This window comes from Diadema antillarum, unplaced genomic scaffold, assembly GCF_040938485.1.
Source record: "Diadema antillarum isolate AM-2024a unplaced genomic scaffold, OU_Dant_1.0 scf00000179, whole genome shotgun sequence".
In the NCBI taxonomy this organism is placed as follows: Eukaryota; Metazoa; Echinodermata; class Echinoidea; order Diadematoida; family Diadematidae; genus Diadema; species Diadema antillarum.
This window is the reverse complement of record NW_027271068.1, coordinates 469280-488874: the sequence shown is the minus strand read 5'-3', so window position 1 is coordinate 488874 and position 19595 is coordinate 469280. Positions and strand designations below refer to the sequence as shown.

The following is a 19595-nucleotide window of genomic DNA, read 5'->3' as shown; positions in this document are numbered from 1 at the left end:
TGCAATAAAAAAAAAAAATCATTTTACTTTTTTTTCCTTCTATATATATCACAACCATTTCAAATTGGATCTCCATCACATAAACTTTGAATTCCTCTAGTCTTAGGATTTTATGCTCTTAAGTAATTCATATAATTGGTTTCCAATCATCTCTTTAAATGTTGAAAACTGAATCCCCATTTCTACAAAAAACTATACCATCCCTTTTATGCTGATTTTTCATTGTGTATTTTGCCATTTTCCCCTCCCCCTTTCTGAAAATTGTTCAGTCAAGTTCATGTATTGTTTCAAGTGTCTATCACTCAAAAAGTAGCTACAATGTTGGGATGCTTTCTTCAGGATGATTGACCATTTGTGTACTGAGAGACCTTCCCAGCTAGCTACATGCATTCACATGCAATATGTATGAGGATGTCCCATACGTAACGCATTTGTCCCATACGTAACATTATTTCAATGCCTAATAAAAAATATTTCTTTTACTTTTTTTTCTTTTTTCTCTGGTATTTAATTTCTCTAAACAATAAATTAGAACTTTCCAAAAGGGCATTAAAATAACCTTAGCAATTTAAGAAAAAACCTAAAAAAATGACCTCATTTTGTTACGTATGGGACATCTCATGATAGGACACGAGCTAATTTGCATAATCATTTGCATAATCCCTAAATTTTCATACCAAGTTAAACTATGTGATGAACTTCTTATGTCCACACATTAATCAAATATTATTTGCTTTCCTTTGAATTAATATGAATTTTTATAAATGTCCCATACGTAACGCTGTGTTTCACATTTATGCAAATGAAGCCCTTGAAATTTGCATAAATTTACATAATATCATTTTTCCTTCACGGAAATCAAAACTTCAACTCATAAGCTTCAAAATGATACCAAACATGTCAATATTGAGCAAAGATGAAATTTTGCCTTCTGAGGGGACCTTATCTTGGACTTGCCCATGAAACCATGGTTTAAACCATGGACAAAAACCATGGAGCGCCAAGTGTCGCACGAAATATTTCATTACGAAATTGGTCATTTCGTTGACAAAATGACCGTCAAAATGACCGACAAAATGACCGTGGACTAAGTGTTCATTTAGTTACAAAATGTTGTCATTTCGTTACAAAATAATCATTTCATCGACAAAATGACCAATTTCGTAACGAAATATTCCGTGCGACACTTGGTGCTCCATGGTTTTTGTCCATGGTTTAAACCATGGTTTCATTTGTACCACCTTCATGAATTTGGGCCCTAAGGTTTTACTCCTGACGAAGTGGTACTGACTGTATATTCCACCATTAGTCAATTGGGGCTGAGCTCTCGGTGCATGTCCCAGGTGGTCTGCGGCGTCTGTAAGCCATTTCAAATTATCGATCACATACGATGTTGTATACCCCTAGCAGGTTAATTATCTCAATAGCCTTTGATAAATGCATGAATAGGCAAATCCAATTAGGCAAATAGCTAGTTGAGGCATGGACCCTGGGCCTTGTCATTATAAGTAAATTATACATATGTTTGTACAGTTGTAATACACATACTGTACGTACATAATACATTGTACATGTGTGAATGTGTGTACAAATGTGTGTACAATGTGCGTATGTACCGGTATGTGTGTGAGGTTGTACATGTATGTGTGTAAGGTTGTATACAACTGTTTGTTTGTCTACGTGTATTGTTGTGTACTTACATAATTTATGTGTTTATCAGAGAAGTGAACCTGTATCAATTATGGAATCAAATAATGTATTACTCTATTATTTCCGTTATCAGTTTAATGAAATGAAATCAGTTTGTTATTCTAGTATCTTGGTATGAATGTGTGTACCAAAAGAATGGGGTTGGTGTTTAATATTTCAGTAATGTTTAAATAGTGCAAATCCATGGACACATTTAGTTTGTTCTTGAGATCCAAGAATGCCTTCATATTGATAAAACACAATATTTTGTGATGCAAGTCATCTTTCTTTTTTAAGCCAAATTCATCTGTAGAAGAATATTGCAAAAAAATTTTGAAACAATATTTCAAATCAGAGTTTAAAATTGGGTTAAATTAAGCAATCAGTAGAGGTTCACCTTGTTTTTATACACATAGCACAGAAGCTCTTTTTGAAGCTTTCAGATGATCGGCTATTCTAGTTTTGCTTACTTAATTTGACAGGCAACAGTCAATCGCTTCCACAACAGTGTCCCCCCCCCCCCTTTCCTTTTGTAAACCAGTTTATAAGCCCTGAAATACAGATGCTGTTACAGCAAAGTGGTAAGCACTGTTAAGGACAGATCGACTTCTGTTTTTCGTGTTTCCTTCCCTAACTCTACAAGAAAACCGAAACTTTCCTCATATTGCAGTCAGCTCCTGCCTTTCAGAGTATTTTGTTACCATGCCGACCAGATAACAGGAATGTATCATTTTTCCTCCACGCATACATTCTTTCGGCATAAAAAAACACCCCAAACATACAGTAAAGAGAAACATGAAAGGTTTCTAAATGTCAGATATGTAGAATATGCTGGGAAAGCAACTTTCAGGCAGTCATCAAACAAACTTGCTGTCATGCCCTATTTCTTGGCTGAACTTCCTCAGCACAAAGTGCCCAGTTTAAAGATACTATTTTGCCATTTAGGTAGCCCAGTCTTGAAGAAATGTCCAACTTTGCTGACAGATCAAATATAATGTTCAACAAATGGATGAAGAAACACTCAAGGAAGCACGTGTACAAGAGTTTTCAAAATTGTGCTTGTACTTTCAAAATATCTACACGCTGTGGTATAGTGGATATCAAGATTTGGCATGGGAGGTCCTGAATTCAAATCCTGTCGAGTGCCTACATCCAAGGACAAGATGATTTTACCCACCACCTCCCTCTTGACCCAGGTGTATAAATGGGTACCCGTCAACGCTAGGGTAAATAATAATGGCAGGGCCTTCTGGTAGAGCAGTGGCAACACTGAAGAGGCTATCCTGGATAGGGAAGATGATCTTTAAATCATCTATGATCATATTCCATTATGCCAGGAAACTTTTTCTGAAATAATTGTTATATTCCAACAATGATATCATTTTTTTTTTTTTTTAAGGATTAAGTCACAGGTTTTTTACCCTTGTTGAGTTTTACACTGTCATATCCAACCACATATTTTTCATAGCTTTTATATTTGGTGCAATATCAAGATATACTGGTAGTATGTAGGACCTCATCACTTTGCAGATTTTTGCCAACTGAAAACATTACTGAACACTGCCTTTTAATAGTCAAGTAAAACAAACTCAGGAAATGGTATACCTGGTAGGTCCGATCAAGATCAGTCAAAAACCAAAGACATTAAATGGTACCATAAAATGCACAGGTCTGTATTTTTGTTTTTTTCAATGGGACAGTAATGTTGGTCATTTTGATGCAAATTAGGTCAGCCAATGTGCGATCACCTCACAAATATGAGATTTGTGTGTAAGTAATTTGATATTTTTTTTTAGGAGACTCATAAAGTGATGACATCACCATATTTGCATTTTTAAAATAAAAAAATATGTGAGTGAGACCAATATCATGATTTTATGAATACAGACAGGCGAACCTTTAAAAATCTACAGCTGTCAATTCTTAGAGGAAACTTCTACTGTTACAATCATTTGATCCCACTCTAATTATCAGGGTCAACTTCAGTGGACTTTAACTTTAGGGTTGACAGCAGGCATGCTCAATAGGCTCATGCACACTGATGGTGAATTACCGCTCGAACTCAGTGCAGTTATTTTGTAATATGAACACAAATACACTGTGAACTACACTGTAAAATAACAGCTTCATTGCAAAATGCCATGGTATTTAGGTTGATAATTCAAACTTCATGCATAGTATGTATACATGACTTCATTGTGAATCATGTAACAAATACCGCCCACCATATAGTAGTGGTGTATTTTACATATGACTTGGCACACTTCATGTCTTCTTCCCACAGGAGAATGCGCATGCACAGTGGTTACCTCATAGAGGTGTACTTTTGGGCCAAAAATACCACAGTACTTCCTGAATGAGAACGGTTGCAAACTCAAGTACAGTGGCATCTGTAACTTTCATATTATCATGGTATTTTACCAATGAGAATGGTATAAAATTACATTGTACTGTTGTATGATACCACAATAATCTTAATGTGATCCACCTAATAGTGTACACTCACAGGTCATTCCGAGAATAACATGTTTTCTGCGTTTGTGCATTCCCCTTTGAGTGCAGTGTAATATGCTGAAACAGACACGCAGCCACATACCGGGACCCTTTTCCAGTGTAAATATTTGTCACTCATGCCATTTGTAAGCCACAACGGTTTGCCAGCAAAAGAAGCAACGTTTGCTACAAGCCAGTGAGTAAATATCCGCAAAAGATGGCATCAAAAGAAGATGACTGGCTCTTGTTTGATCTGGACCTTGAAGATCAATACTCTCCACGAGTAGCTGTATACGTGGACACTCCTCATACATGGTGTATTTGTTCATGTGGAGGATTTAGCAAGCAGTCCAGAATACGATCACATTTCAACCCATACCTAAAAATAGACCTGTCAGTGGCTGTTTATGTTAAGCATACAGATTGCACCGAGTATGAGTGCCCTGGAGGTTAACATTTGAAATTTACTTCCCAAAAGACAAAAATGTTTGAGGATTGTTGACAATGGGACTGAGTGTCGATGCAAACAAGAAACATACTGCCAAATATCCACAGAATGTTTAGATCTGTGATGTATACCGGTAGATCTCGCAAGGGGGAGTAGACAGTTGATTCCAGTGAAATCCAAAGTCATGTTGTGGGCACAACGTAGTGTCTCATACATTTCTATCTTTTCTTCTCTTTGCAGCCAATTTCAAATGCAGATTTTGTTGTTCCTGTAGAAATTGACGGTACAGTTCATGAGGTAAGTTTCCCAACATTATATCAATTTGTGGTTTAAAATAATCATACATTTATGATGAATTGAAATTGAAGTAATTCACTAAACTTTTTGTATATGAGCTATTCTGACCATTCTGGCTTGAGGGCTTTAACATGTAGAGCATGCCCGCTAGAAAAGGATTTGGCCGGTATGATGTCAGCCCTAGGCTGGATTTGGCAAAATGGCAACCTTGCTGCAGTGGGGCGATTTGAAAGTATATATGGAGGTCTTGAGAATGGACACAAGATGGACACTCCACATTTTGACTAGGAATGCGCTTTGCTGATATGGGTATCTTATCACCTCAACATCTAGATGGGGGATGTGGTAGGGGGTGGGGGAGGGGGAATTCCTGACATTTTAACCCGTTGAGGACGGACTGATTTTGCTACAACATGCATTTCCCATAGACACCTGCCCTAGTATACTCGGGACTCATCCTCAATGGGTTAAAGGTGTAAGCTGGCTCTTGATAGAGCTTGGAACATTTAACTGTAGTAGCTGTTGTTCATGTGCTTTCTTGGTTTCTCTTGACTTGAATTGTCTGTGCCAGCATTGCCAATTTGCAGCTGTAATAGCACTTGTCAAATACTGTATGAGCTTATATTTTTGCGAATTTCGCAAATTTTGCGAATCACAGTTGGACTGCGAATTTTAACAACATGCAAAAATGTCACCATGCGCTAAGGTAATGGTGTGCTTGTGAAGGCCTCTGTGTCAATTCTCGAAAACAAGATCTCGCAAACTCTCGCAAAAATGTCTGTGACCTCCTCATTCGCGAAAATATCTGTATGCGAAAATAACAGTGTATACAGTATTTGGAGCTCCAGTGGCTTTTGACATTGGCACTGGGACTTGCATCTCATGTGCTTACCCTTCTGTGTTGTATTCATAGTGTGTTTGTGTGCCCAATGCTTTGTATCAAAAAAGGTCCACGCTCTTGGGAAAGCTTTTTTCATTTCATTTTATTGTTTCTGTATGGTACAATATACATTTTGTAATCAACGATGATCACTTTCAGAAATATACACATGGTTCATAATAATTCATGGCTGATTTTGCACATTAAAGGTAAGGAAATCATTGTGACAGAGAACGGAGACATAATCAAAATAATGATACGAAAATGAAGGTACCATACAGGTACATACATGATATGTAAAGACTGCAATTCACATGATGCATTACATATTTCTTCTAAAATCAGCCGTAGATAGCCGTGCACCACAATGTTTTGCAACTGTAGTGACTACTTGGACACTACCGAGGTGTTCAGGTATCTCAGAGACTCGGTAGCAAGGGGAGCGAAGGTTGGCTTGATCAGCTCTATCTTCATTTGCTGCACACCGTGGTACATTCGAAAACCATAACTAGTGGAGGCCTGTTCTAATAAAATTGCTTGTCAGTGAATGTGTGCATAGAATCCTCAGCTCATCAGTAATGATTGGCTCCAGCCAAAATTCTTAGGCTGCTTGTGTACAAAAATACCTAGGTGTACATGAATGTCAGTGATAAAGCTGTGCACAATTTGTCTGTGGGGGTTTTCAAATATATATCCTGGAATTTGCCTAGGTTATTAGCTCTACGGTTCACACAATCGCCGCTGTGCAAATTGTAAGAGTTTCGCGCGCGCGTGATTCAAAGAGACTCGATTTTGTAAACAAGCAAAATAATCGCGATTATTCTGAAAAATCGCACTAATAGTGCGAGTTGGATCGCGATAAGGATCGCGGTAATTAGTGAGATTTTTCTGTCCACACACGAAAAAATTTCGAAATTTTGATCGCGATAAGAAAATCGATTTTTAAATCGCACTTTTTCCCTTGTGTGTGAACGGGCCTAATAATGCTGGAATCAGGTGCAAGATCTCTTGTGATTTAGAGTGTGATGTTGATCGAGCTATTTAGTGAGATTTTTATGTTATCACTGGCAAAAGTCTTCAAGATATCTATCATGAAGCAAATCTCGAGATTTTGTTCTTGCTGATTCACGTCAGCATGAATGTTATGTGAAGTCATAGAAAGTGAAAGTAATAGATTGATAGGCTGTCCACTTATGCAAACAAAACATATTAAGATAACATTCTGAAGACTGCTCTTCACATATAGATAACTATGCACACTGATATTAGTAGTTTAATATTAAAGACAACACAACATGAGTGCTGGTATGTTTTTACTCCTCTTGTGCAGCCAACAAAATGTCTTTTCTCTAGATATGTGTTATTTGAATGTTAGTCGAACAGAAAAAGGTAAAGAGACTCCTGTATTGGTACTAAATTTACAACAAAAAGGAGTGTTTTAGATACAATATGGTATAACAGATGAATAGAATATGGGGAAGGAGCCATAATGATGTAAATCAATGTGGCGTGCACGATTTTGTTTTTCTTGTTGGTCATGAACTAAAATTTGCTTGTCCTATTATAGCTTTGTTTTGCAAAATATAATTGAGTACGGTAAATAGATTATTTGTTTAAGTATTTAGTGTTATCAATATTCTAAGTTTTGTGTATAGGAGCAATTTCTGGGTTAAATTTGTGTGCAGCTCTAATAGTTTTCTTGTGTTGTACTAAATTGATTATGAAGTTTGGGGAAGGGGGATGTTAAGAGTGTGAAACAGGTGATGTTCCCCTTTAAACCTCAGGTCCTGCTTTTCAGCTGATCATGAAGACCCAGCAGCTGATGTGCCAATTGATAAGTGCTCTGTGATGCATCATGCGACATGTAGCATTTAGTCACCGGGCGCTCCCCTAGTCTCATCCCCCAGACCCCATAGTGATGTGGCATTGTTCCCAACTTTCCCCCTTAGCCTTTGATTGCAGCGCTTGTAATGTGCATTTTGCTCACAGCCATATCCCATAACTGTAGGCCTGAAGTGGCTTGTTGGTTTTCATGGGCTATAAAAAGTGGAAGGAATTTGAATCATAATGCTAAAGCCTACTTAAAAAATGCACCTGTAGGGATCAGTCTGTCGTTGGCTTCATTAATAGGGGTCACACCTACCTTCTTTCATCTTTCACCAGGAATGGCAGTGCTTCAAACGGCAGTTAGAATAGTAATGAGTCGGTGGTCAATCCCCCCCCCCCCCCACCATGATGTTATCGTTGCTGTGAGTCAACTCAACGGGGATAGTGTTCATTTCGACCTCTGACTTGCCATTACTGGCAGGAAATTCCTTTGCATTTGTCGTTTCCTCTTATTTACATTCGATAATGTTGCATTACATTTTATGATACACTGTACGTGCCTTAAATCTTGAACCCATGTACCCAGTACAGATACTCAACATAGCTGTACAGTATGATCCAGCAATGTTAAAACAATGAGGAAGTGAGTTTCACTCATTACTGGCCCCTTGTCTTTGAATGATTCAATATACTTTGGATCCCCTATTGTGCGTCTCGGTTCAAAGTGATGGTTCCTCTTATGAAGAAGCACTCATCTCAGACAACAGAGGTTTAGATGCATGTCGAGGGAAACTTTGCCTCGGGTGTGCTGCAAAGGGAAACTGAGCACTTTCCATGCCCGAGCTCGCTCAAATAATTTTGAGTACAAAATATAGCCAATTGAATATATGCGATGTTCACTAAAAGTGAATCTGAAAGCTAGGTACAGGTCTATATGGCATTTTGATATTTCACTTATTCAAGATAAAAGGTGACAGTCACCCATGAAGTAATGCTGTCATCTTTATTAGTGGGTGGCCTTTCTGTCCAGGTCACTCATAGGTTAAAAAAAAAATGAGCATGATATCAAGCGATGGTGATAGATGGGAGGAAAATAGGAGAAAATACTGGGAGATAATATGATACCGTAGGCCATCTCCAATAACAGATCTTGGGAAAGAGGGAGTCCCATGTTTAGGCAAAGTCTTAGCAAAGTAAAACATGAGCCACAGAGTCTTGCACGAAGGCTACATTTAGATTTTTAAAAAGACATCAGGTCAAACCTGAAGTCATGGTAAGCATGATTCAGTATCCCCCCCCCCCTTTTTTTCTTGGAAAGTAATGGTAAAGAAAAAAAGAAAAGGTAGGTTCACATGGATGTAGTTAATTATAAATATAGCAAGGGAAAACAAAAAAGAAATTGGGAGGGCAGAAGAAATTATTTAGTATTATGATGACACCAGACTTGAAGACTACAGTATATAGAGAGTTTTTGTACATATGTATTTCAAACATATGGAATCAGATTGTGTGGTGAAGAGTATTGCATTATACGTATACATTATATTTGCAATTTGCCCTTTTCTTAAGAGACCTCACTTTCTGTGTTGAGATGCTAAGGACTGGGCATTTCCCCAGAATTTGGGTCATGTAATAGTGAATGCATGTTTTTGGCACACATGTGATTTATAAGGATGATATTACAAGTGTGTATGTTCTGTGCATTGTCTTTTGTTTTTGTTCCCCAGGTGTATGTATTAAAGAGGCCGCATGTGGATGAATTCTTGCAGAGAGTTGGACAGCTCTACGAGTGTGTGTTATTTACAGCCAGCCTCGCAAAGGTGAGTAACCCCCAACACACAAACACAAACATATGTGATATTTATGAGGCAAGCAACCTCCCTGCCCCCACACACAAACATAGGCCCTACATGATATCTATAGTTCTGTTCATATAACATTCCTAAACATGAGGATTAGCTTAAGTTACAATCTTAGATTATTAACTTGTAGTTCCTACTGGTTAATAGGGCCTAACCATTTGTATGTATAATGCAAATATCAGATCACTCATTCACTGGTGATATAGTTTGTATACATTGTTGAATAATAAAGTCATTGTTCATATTTAGGTTGTGATTTCTTTGTACCAATGTGGAGAAATATTCTTTTGGCTATTTTTAAGGATATTTCTTGTCTGAAGGTGTGATGTACTCACTTCTGTTAATATAAACAGCAATGTTACCACACACATACAGTTGTAAGTGGTGTACAGTAACATGTGTTGTTTCTACTTTGGTTAGACAGTGATATACTGTTGAACATACAGTATACTATTAAAGTAGAAATCAAGCACTTTGTTTGGTGCAATGTATTATGTACATTATGATGTAAGACAATCTTCAGCTACTCAGTTGAACAGCTGTGCTTCAGAGGCGACAAGGAGGCATGCCACGCATTGACATGTACAGCATGATCATTTGACACCCAGAAAAGTGCCCATTGAAAAAAAAAAAGTAAACATGATTCTAAGGTTGAGTGTAAAGTTATAATTCTCTTGTTGAGCAGGCATGTACAGTGTATGTAGCCCGTCAAGGACAGATATATTGCATTCCATGTTTGTGTTTGTGTGTTGTGCGTGGGACATTATACCTCAAGCTCAGGTTTACACCTGTGGTGTATATGAGAACAGTTTTATTCCCCTTTGGAGTTCAGACCCACTTGTGCTTGGGCAAATAAACAAAACAAGGTATCAGGATGGGACACCACAGCAGGATGATCCTGTTATTTCTACCTATGGATGTCAAGAAATTTCAGTTTCCTTGCTGGCTTTAGACAAGTTTGCTGGAACAAGTACACGCACACACACCCAAAAAAAAAAAAAAAAAAAAAAAAAAAAATATATATATATATATATATATATATTACCATCTTGCATTTTAGATAGGAATGTGGTTTAGGAATTAGGAAAAAGTATAGTTGGTCACACAGATTCTTTTAAGCGACTAGCTTATGGATTTAAAAAAAAAAGAGCAAAATCAGACAACTTGCCAAAGATCACACATACAAAACTCACCAACACAGATATAGATATATGGGACTAAATGTTATGATTGCATTTGATTTTATTCCTCTATAACATTTTTTATTACCAATGATCAAATCGTGAAAATGTTTGCTCGTTATTAGGTTTGTGTAATGTCACCCTTTTGTTAACAGTGTCTCGCTGATCTGTGCCTTGAAGTACAACTTGTACATTTTCTGCCTTCACTTTTTATGGTGTTTAGCTAGTAGAGGATAGTATAAACAGTCCCTTGCAGAAATAACATGCAAGCGAAAGCCGGGAAGCACCTCTACTGGAAGTCATAGTTATCACTACCAAAGTATTTTAGTGCAGCCGTAAGATGAGGCCTCATTGGAACAGCTCTTCTACAGTGTAGATTCTTCAGTTTTCAGGACAAGTGCAAAATGTAAAGTGTACTGGTACCTCCTGTTAAAACTCCATTAGGAGTATTTTGAGGGAAAGCTACAAGTACCTCTACGTACAGGGATTTATTTCCCTGCCAGAATGGGCAACTACATTTGTAGGTAAAGTAGTCTATACTTTTGACAGGCAAGGACACATCAATATCACTTGCCCAGCAATGAGCTTTAGGTGCCCCGTGGCAAGATGGGAAGCAGGTTTGTAACATTCTGGTGTGGCAGATTCTTATTTTAAAAATCCTTTGGCATGGGCAGAGGAGTTAGGCCTGATTGCATCTATCTTCATTTGTTGTCCACCTGGGTACATTATAAAAATCACAATTAGCGCAGGCCTGCTGGAGTAAAAAAAAAATAATCACCTGTATGCAAAACTGTGACCACCCAGCTCAGAACCCTCAAAATGTTACAGATTAGAATTCTATGCATAAATGGATCAAGATACTTAGTCATTTCGGTTGACCGTCTCAAATTTTTCTTAATCTTGGGGGTATTCTTTTGTCTACATACTGTCAAAATTTGGCAGCTTGAAAAAAAAAAATGGAGTTCAGATCTTAGCACTTTTTCTGAACTGTGTTTGTGTGGCCAAGTGCTGCTTTCACTGAGAGATAAATGTTTTCATATGCACACGAGGCCTAAGCGACCCTAACCTATAAATCCTATTAAAATATGATATTGCACCTCCTAACACTCATTTCAGTCACTTTTTTTTAAATGTGTATGAGATGGTCCAATTTTAACAAGTTATTTATCATTTTAAAGCTCAGAGCATAATCTTTTTCAAACTGTTGAGAAAAGTGGAAATTCATTTTAGCTTACTTTTTGTGTGGGCTTGAAAGTGCCAGGCTTAGGGTTAGGGTTAGTGTTTCTGTGTTTGCTTCGGGAAATATCATCCATTTCCATAAATTATTGTCCCCGCCGAACGAGTTCGAGCAGGGGACTATGAAATGGGCTCCGTACGTGTGTGTGTCCGTGTGTCCGTCTGTCTGTCCGTCTGTCCGTCCGTCCGTGCGTCCGTGTGTGATCAAAATGTTCAAAATGCTACTCCTTCGCCATTTCTAACCCGATTTTGATTCTGTTTGCTGTATATGATAGCACTACATGGGAGCTTTGAAACTTATATACAGAATTTCAGTTGTGACCTTTGACCTTGACCTTTGACCTATATTGTACATTTTGCTTCAAAATGCTACTCCTTCGCCATTTCTAACCCGATTTTGATTCCGTTTGCTTTATATGATGGCACTAGGTGAGGGCTTCAAAACCTGTACACAGAATTTTGACCATTGACTTCTTTGACCTTTGACCTTGATTTTTGACCTATATTGTACATTGCCTACAAAATGCTACTCCTTCGCCATTTCTTACCCGATTTTGATTCCGTTTGCTTTATGTGATGGCACTAGGTGAGGGCTTCAAAACTTCTACACAGAATTTTGACCTTTGACTTCTTTGACCTTTGACCTTGATTTTTGAAATATATTGTACATTTTGCTACAAAATGCTACTTCTTCGCCATTTGTAACCCGATTTCAATTCCGTTTGCTTTAAGTGATGGCACTAGGTGAGGGCTTCAAAACCTGTACACAGAATTTTGACCTTTGACTTCTTTGACCTTTGACCTTGATTTTTTTACCTATATTGTACATTGGCTACAAAATGCTACTCCTTCGCCATTTCTAACCCGATTTCGATTCCGTTTGCTTTATGTGATGGCACTAGGTGAGGGCTTCAAAACTTCTACATAGAATTTTGACCTTTGACTTCTTTGACCTTTGAAATTGATCTTTTTACCTATATTGTACATTTTGCTACTAAATGCTACTTCGGCTGGGACATATATTACGCACCGCGTAATTTCTACTTTTCCTTGTTATTCTTAGAAAGGCTGTCTTGCTCTGGCGGTCATCAATTTGCCTTGACCGATGAGGAAGTCCGAATTCACTGCTCCCCCACCCCCCTCCCCGCATTAGTAGAAGACGACAATTCCAAAAACCTCAAGGTTTCCAAAGGGTTAATAAATCAATGCATTGAGATTCTACACAAAGTCCCTGCCCCTACCAAGTCAAATAATTGATTTCGTTCTATTTGATATGTTGTAATGCAGTATGCAGACCCAGTCGCTGACCTCTTGGACAAGTGGGGCGTCTTCAGGTGTCGGCTTTTCCGGGAATCCTGCGTGTTCCACAGAGGCAACTACATCAAGGTACCCTACGCCGCCACCTGGCTGTACTTCCTGAGCAGTCAGATAGACTTATCATTTGAAAGATGAGAAGCACTGCTGTTGTTGTTTGTTGTTGTGAATAGAATGGACCACCCTGGTCCACATTACTGTACAGCACCAAAGATTTTTATCTAAATTAGGAAAAATTTTCATAGAAAACAAGCAGTACTAACTTGTTTAGATCTAATTACTTCTTGTAGATGAGGGCAAATCTGTTTGCAAAAAATACACTTAATATCCCAGTCACATAGACATCCCGGATCACCCCGGACCACCCCGGATCTGATCCGGGGAGAGATCCGTGTTGACACCGGGAGGCCAACACGGCAACTTTTGGAGGTAAAAAACATCCGGCGTCATCCGGGGATTGCCGTGTTGGCAGAGCAATCCGGGGTGGTCGGTGTGGCTGCTGTGTTGATCCGTGTAGCTGCCGTGTTGATCCGTGTAGTTGCCATGTTGATTCGTGTAGATGCCATGTTTGTCCGTGTAGACGCCGCGCTCTTCCAGCCTTATCCGTGTAGCTGCCGTGTTGATACCGTGTGTACAAATCCCGGATCTCCCCGGATCTGGCCAGACGTCCCCGGATTTCCCTGGATCACCGTGTAAATCCTTGAGCATCCGTGTTTATATGTGACTGGGGCATTATTTGAAGCTCAGAGGAACTATGGTTGTTTTGCTTTACATTCAGAAAATGCATGCCAGTTATGAGTGCAGCAATATTATATCCAATACCTGCAGGTTATGTTCATGATCAGGTGAAATGTATGATTCTGTTCATGCTTGTTGAAGTATTCTATTTTCTTGCTCATTTTTTAGGTTAAACAACCAATGAATTTTCCATTATTGGACCTACATTAAAACAAAAACAAAACACACAAAAAAATATTTTTTTCTTAATTCTATTTTACAGGTTCACATTTTTCCCCCAAAGAGTGATATGATTTGTAACAACATCAGAGTAAGATGATGTAATAATATGTGACCCGCTACAACAAAATGATCCTAAAGTCGCGCGAGGTCGATTATTTGAAAATTGCATGATATAATCCCCTAATCTTTCTGCTTTAAATTATTATTTAACACATTTTATAAAAATAATCGGCCGCGGAGATATCAATGTTTAAAAGGGAGCATGTCGAGACGTCTGGAAAATCACTGTTTCGAGAACAGCGTCCTAAAAGTCTTCCTTTCGACGCAACCGCGATCAAGGGACACGCAAATCAGTTTTCACCGCTGGACAATAGAAGGTAAGCCCTAGCAACTTCCGAAGAGTTCATTCAAGCACATCAGCGTCGGCGGTCTCCTCACCAACCAATCAGTGACCAGGATGTGAGAAGCGGCTGAGCATAGCGCACCCCGCCCGCCCGCACCAGTCGACTGGGCAGTGTGCGAGCTTCACGCTTCGGTTAGCAGCAAGCAGCAAACTGACCAATGAGATCATTCTGGTCGTTGTTAGGGGCGGAACCTATCTGTGGCGCTCAATCCAAATTTTGGAACCAGTTTCTGCTTCGTTGAAACGCCAAAAAACATGGCTCAGTAAAACGCTATTTTTTTAATCTTTCCTTTGATCATTTTGCTTCAAAATTTCAACGGATGATAGAAGACATGTTAGACTCTAATAATATATCAACATCAGAAAATCGTAAGTTTTGACTAATTTTAATGCTCTGACTTCAAACTCGATTTTCACGGCTTCGACCGTGCGCGACTTTAGGACCTTTTTGTTGTAGCGGGTCACATATGTCCTCATCAATCTCCCATCGATGGGATGGTATAGTTTTGATGGAGATAGGGGATTGAGAATTTATCTTTTTGTGAGATAATGAGAAATCACTTAGGAAATATTAAAGGACAAGTTCACCTTCATAAACATAAGGATTGAGAGAATGTAGCAATATTGGTAGAACACATCATTGAAAGTTTGAGGAAAATCAGACAATCCGTTCAAAAGTTATGAATTTTTGAAGTTTTTGTGCAGTAACCGCTGGATGAGAAGACTACTCCAGTGTATGAATAACTTAGATGTCACATGCGTACAACAATATAAGGAAAATATAAAGAGAATTTCACAAAATGCCATCTTTTGAAAAAAGTACACATTCCCATGACTCGTTACCGACAAATGTTATGAGTAATATTATTCCCCCTGCCTTTAGAAAGAGGCAAGTCAAGAGCTCTTTTATTATGCGAAAAAAGTGAAAATATGTACATTTTCTTTATACTGTTGTACGCATGTGACTCACAAGCTGTAGTAGTCTCCTCATCCAGCGGTTCCAACACAAAAATTTTAAAAATTCATAACTTTTGCATCGATTGTCCAATTTTCCTCAAACTTTCACTGATGTGTTCTACTAATATTGTTGCATTCTCTCAATCCTTATGTTTATGAAGGTGAACTTGTCCTTTAAAGAGCATACAATTTTGTTAAGAGTAATTACAAATTTATATAATGAAAAGTGCTTTTGACAGGGCTGAGATATCAAAAAACAAAGTAAATCAAAGTGGTCCTTATGAAAGTTAGGGTCATACCTTTTATTAGGACCTCTTTGTTTTGGTTATCTCAGGCATTTCAAAACTAATATTCATCAGATAAACGTTGATTCCTCGGGTAATATTAATAATGATAATTTTACGTACCAGTCAATGGATTTGGCTGACAGCATTGCCTCCACTGTTTTGCACATGCAGTTTTCAGTGACCAATGTCACTATCCAGTGGACACATGGAAAACTTGTAGATCAAGTTCAGTTTTTACAAAACTTTCACCATTATGACTGTCGGATTTGTCTCTCCAGGGATCGTATAGTTTTGGTTGAGACTTAACTTCAGGTTTTTATCATTTTTTGGTGAGATAGTGAGAAAACTCTTATGAATTATGAAAGAGCATGTAATTCCATGAGAATTTCAATATTTATTTGATGAAAATTGATTTTGAGATGGCTGAGATATCCAAAACAGAGTGATCCTGATAAAGTGTGGGACCCACATTTTATTACGATCGTTTTGTTTTGCTTTGTTTTTAGATGTTTCAGCTATTTCAAACCCGATTTTCATCAAATAAACTTTGATTTCCTCTTAAAATGGTACACTGTATGCTCTGTACTATTTCATAAGTGTTTTCTTGGTATCTCGCAAAAAAGTTAAAGCCCAATTTTCATCTGCACCAATACTGTACCATCCCTTTAACGTCGACTTTTACATAGTTTGGAATTACCACTGATACACTTCAGTTAAGGGTGATTGGTATCTTTGATTATTTCTATGTGTTTGGGTTTTGTTTGTTTGTTTATTTGTTTGTTTGGTAGTTTGTTTTTACTTACATATTATTTTCAAGATCTACTGCCCTTCTTTCCCCCCTCCCCCCCAGGATCTCAGTCGGCTTGGGCGCAAACTAGAACGAATCGTCATTGTGGACAATTCTCCCGCTTCTTACATCTTCCACCAAGATAACGCAGTGAGTGTGCCATCTATTAAATGTACTTATATCCAGAAGCTTGCAATTGGAAAAAAAGAAAGAAAGGAAGATGAGGAATTGTTTCTGTGAATCTGCAAGTTGGATGAATGTTGAATCCCAGCAGTCATATTGAGCCTCTCTTGTGTCAGTTGCGGGCTTCAAGAAAATGTTGGCAGTAGCATACCTGCCAGCTGTTCCAATTTTTTTGGAAAGAAGAATTTTTTTTTTTAACCTTGTGTTCTCATTTTTGTCAAGGCATGATAATGAGTGGGCAATTTGTGTAGTTTTTGCATACTTTATCCCCAGTTTTGAATAGTCCTCTTTATACTGAATATTAGGGTTTGCAGATATGTGGTAGTCAAATTCTGTACTATATGAAGCTGTTAAAGAAATCACTGCATGAAGTGTATGTGCATGTGTGTGTGCATATGTACATGTATGTGTGACAACTTCTTTTTCTAGGACCTATCCTCATAGCATCTGCTTTTCTGTTGGTTCCCCAACACACTATTTCAGTTTCTTTTATAGGAATATGACAGGTATTCTGTAGACTTAAAGTGTATCCTGGAACTTTGATTATCATGTAAAGTTCATTCTGTATGCATAGAATTTTAAAATTTTTGTGGCCATTGTTTAATGTGTAGATACACGACGTGTCAAAATTGTAATTTGTGGAAACAATTCTATAGATAAAATAGAATGGAATGAATTAAGTGATAATGAGTACACAAAGTGTGTATGGATTATTAACCCCTTTCCTCCTAACTCCCCAGATCCCAGTCAGTTCGTGGTTCGACGACATGTCCGACACCGAGCTCCTGGATGTACTCCCCCTCCTGGAACGCATCTCCCAGGAGGAAGACGTCTACAAGATCCTCAAGAAGGAGAACCACAATCACATAAAGCGCTAGGAGGGAGGGAAGGGGGAAGCCGCTTCACCCCTAAAGTCATCCTTCCTTCCTTCCTCGGCGCTCTCTCATTTCGGAATCCATCCGCCCAATCGGAATCTTCAGTTTCTCAGAGACGGAGGTCGCCACCGACGCCCGATTTCTCATCAAGAAATAACTGAACTGCCAAAAGATTTTAAAAGAATATGCGAATAACAGCAGAATGACAAAAGATATAGGAAGCAAAAGAACAGATACAATACATTGACAAAACACAGAAGGAAATATAATGCAGATATATTTTTGTGCTTCTATGGATATGTTGTACAATATGTTTACCGTTGATCCGCAGAGCCGTATATACCAGACCCAGAATTCTACCAGACATTCAACCTCCTGCCCCCCTTGTTCATGCTCTTCAACAATAGAAGAACCAGACCGCCAACCTCATCTCGTTGCCATGACAACAAAACGGCCAGAGCAAGTTTTCTTCAAAATTCCCAAAGGACCAGAAGAAGAGAACTCTCTCTCTCACTCTCCCTTTCTTCATTTATATTTATTCAAGATAGAAAGCCTTAAATTCAGCTGGTAAATTTAACTGATTGAAGAAAAAAAATGTCTAATATTTCCCAGCTGTCCCACAGATCTCTCAAGTGCAAAAAGAGAATCTCTGAAGTGATAGGTAGATGATTAACGAGTCAACTGCCAAAGTTGTGTTGGTACAAGGAACTAAACACAATCGGTGAGTAAGTAACCTTCAACGGGTGCACAGCGTGTACCTATGGTACTCACAAAACTTACGAAACTCCTTTGCTTTTAAGAGCAATATGTTGTGAACAAGCAGAACCGCCCGGTGATATGGGTTCACAGATTGGCAGCAGACAGTAAATTTCGTCATTTGGACATGTGTTATCACTGCCAGTGTGTATCAAGTTTCTTTGTTTTGGTCTCTTTTTTTTTTTCCAAATTCAATTCTTTTTCAGCAAGAATTAGTGGGCAATTTGTCTCCTGCCTTTGATGTATAACACGTTTACCCCTTGTGAGCTATTAGCAGCAAGAACAGCAGTCGCCTTTGTTTGGAAAACTCATGCTGAATGTATGAAAGGAACAAACTTGAGTGTTGATAGCTGTGACAGGTTTGTGTGTTAGAGCTAAACTAATCAGAGCACATAAAGCCTGATTTAATTAACCCTTTGTGTGTTTTACATACCAATTTGCCATGGAAACCTCATAGCGTTGTGCACCATGTCCAAAGTCCCTGGCACAAAAAGGGTTATTCTGTTGACACCTGTAGCCAGATTTTAAGCTACCACTTGCTCGTCAAGTCAGTCCCCACTCAAAGCCTTATGCTGCTAAAGATGTGTTGGCTGCCGGAAACTTTTCCTTCTCTTGTCTCAAAGGGAAGTTTTATGGCTTAGTCTAATGGCAAGAGAAGTGACTTTATTCTAGAAACAGGCATCTTGGAGTTCGCATCCCATAAAACGCTTCATGCAAGACTGGTATGTTCATAACTAGTACCATGGTATGCCTCTCCCTTGGCAGTAACCACATCCACCAAATGAGGTGGAACCATGTCTTACCTATTGAAAGGGTTATTTTTGTTTGTACATAGAAATTCATTATTCTGTAATTATGACTGAGGCGAAGGGGGACTATCTCCATTTTTATCTTATTTTTATTATTTTAATTTTTTGACATTGTTTGGCAGCATGAGTCAGATTGCATGTGATGATAAATTTACATGAAATTATAGAAAGATGACCAAACAGTGATAAAAAATATTAACAAAAATGACAGAGGACAAGTTCCAGGTCCATTTGGCTACAGATGGCAAAGTCGTGAAAGAGAGAGTGTTTTGTGACCAGAAAAAAAAAACAAAAAACTCAGGCATAGTGAATAGAAAAAGAAAGAAAAGTTGAAATGAAATTGATGGCAGA

General features: G+C 38.3%; 1 protein-coding gene across 1 annotated transcript in view; it reads left to right on the top strand.

Moving 5' to 3' along the window:
- LOC139722994 (carboxy-terminal domain RNA polymerase II polypeptide A small phosphatase 1-like) overlaps positions 1-19202 on the top strand; it is a 62791-nt gene extending 43589 nt beyond the window's left edge. Inside the window, exons 5-9 of the mRNA XM_071634271.1 lie at positions 4871-4927; positions 9362-9454; positions 13201-13299; positions 16685-16771; positions 17545-19202. Of these exons, the coding sequence (XP_071490372.1) occupies positions 4871-4927; positions 9362-9454; positions 13201-13299; positions 16685-16771; positions 17545-17682 (474 nt within the window). The 3' untranslated portion in view covers positions 17683-19202. The remainder of the gene's footprint in view (positions 1-4870; positions 4928-9361; positions 9455-13200; positions 13300-16684; positions 16772-17544) is intronic.
- The last annotated feature ends 393 nt before the right edge of the window (positions 19203-19595 follow it).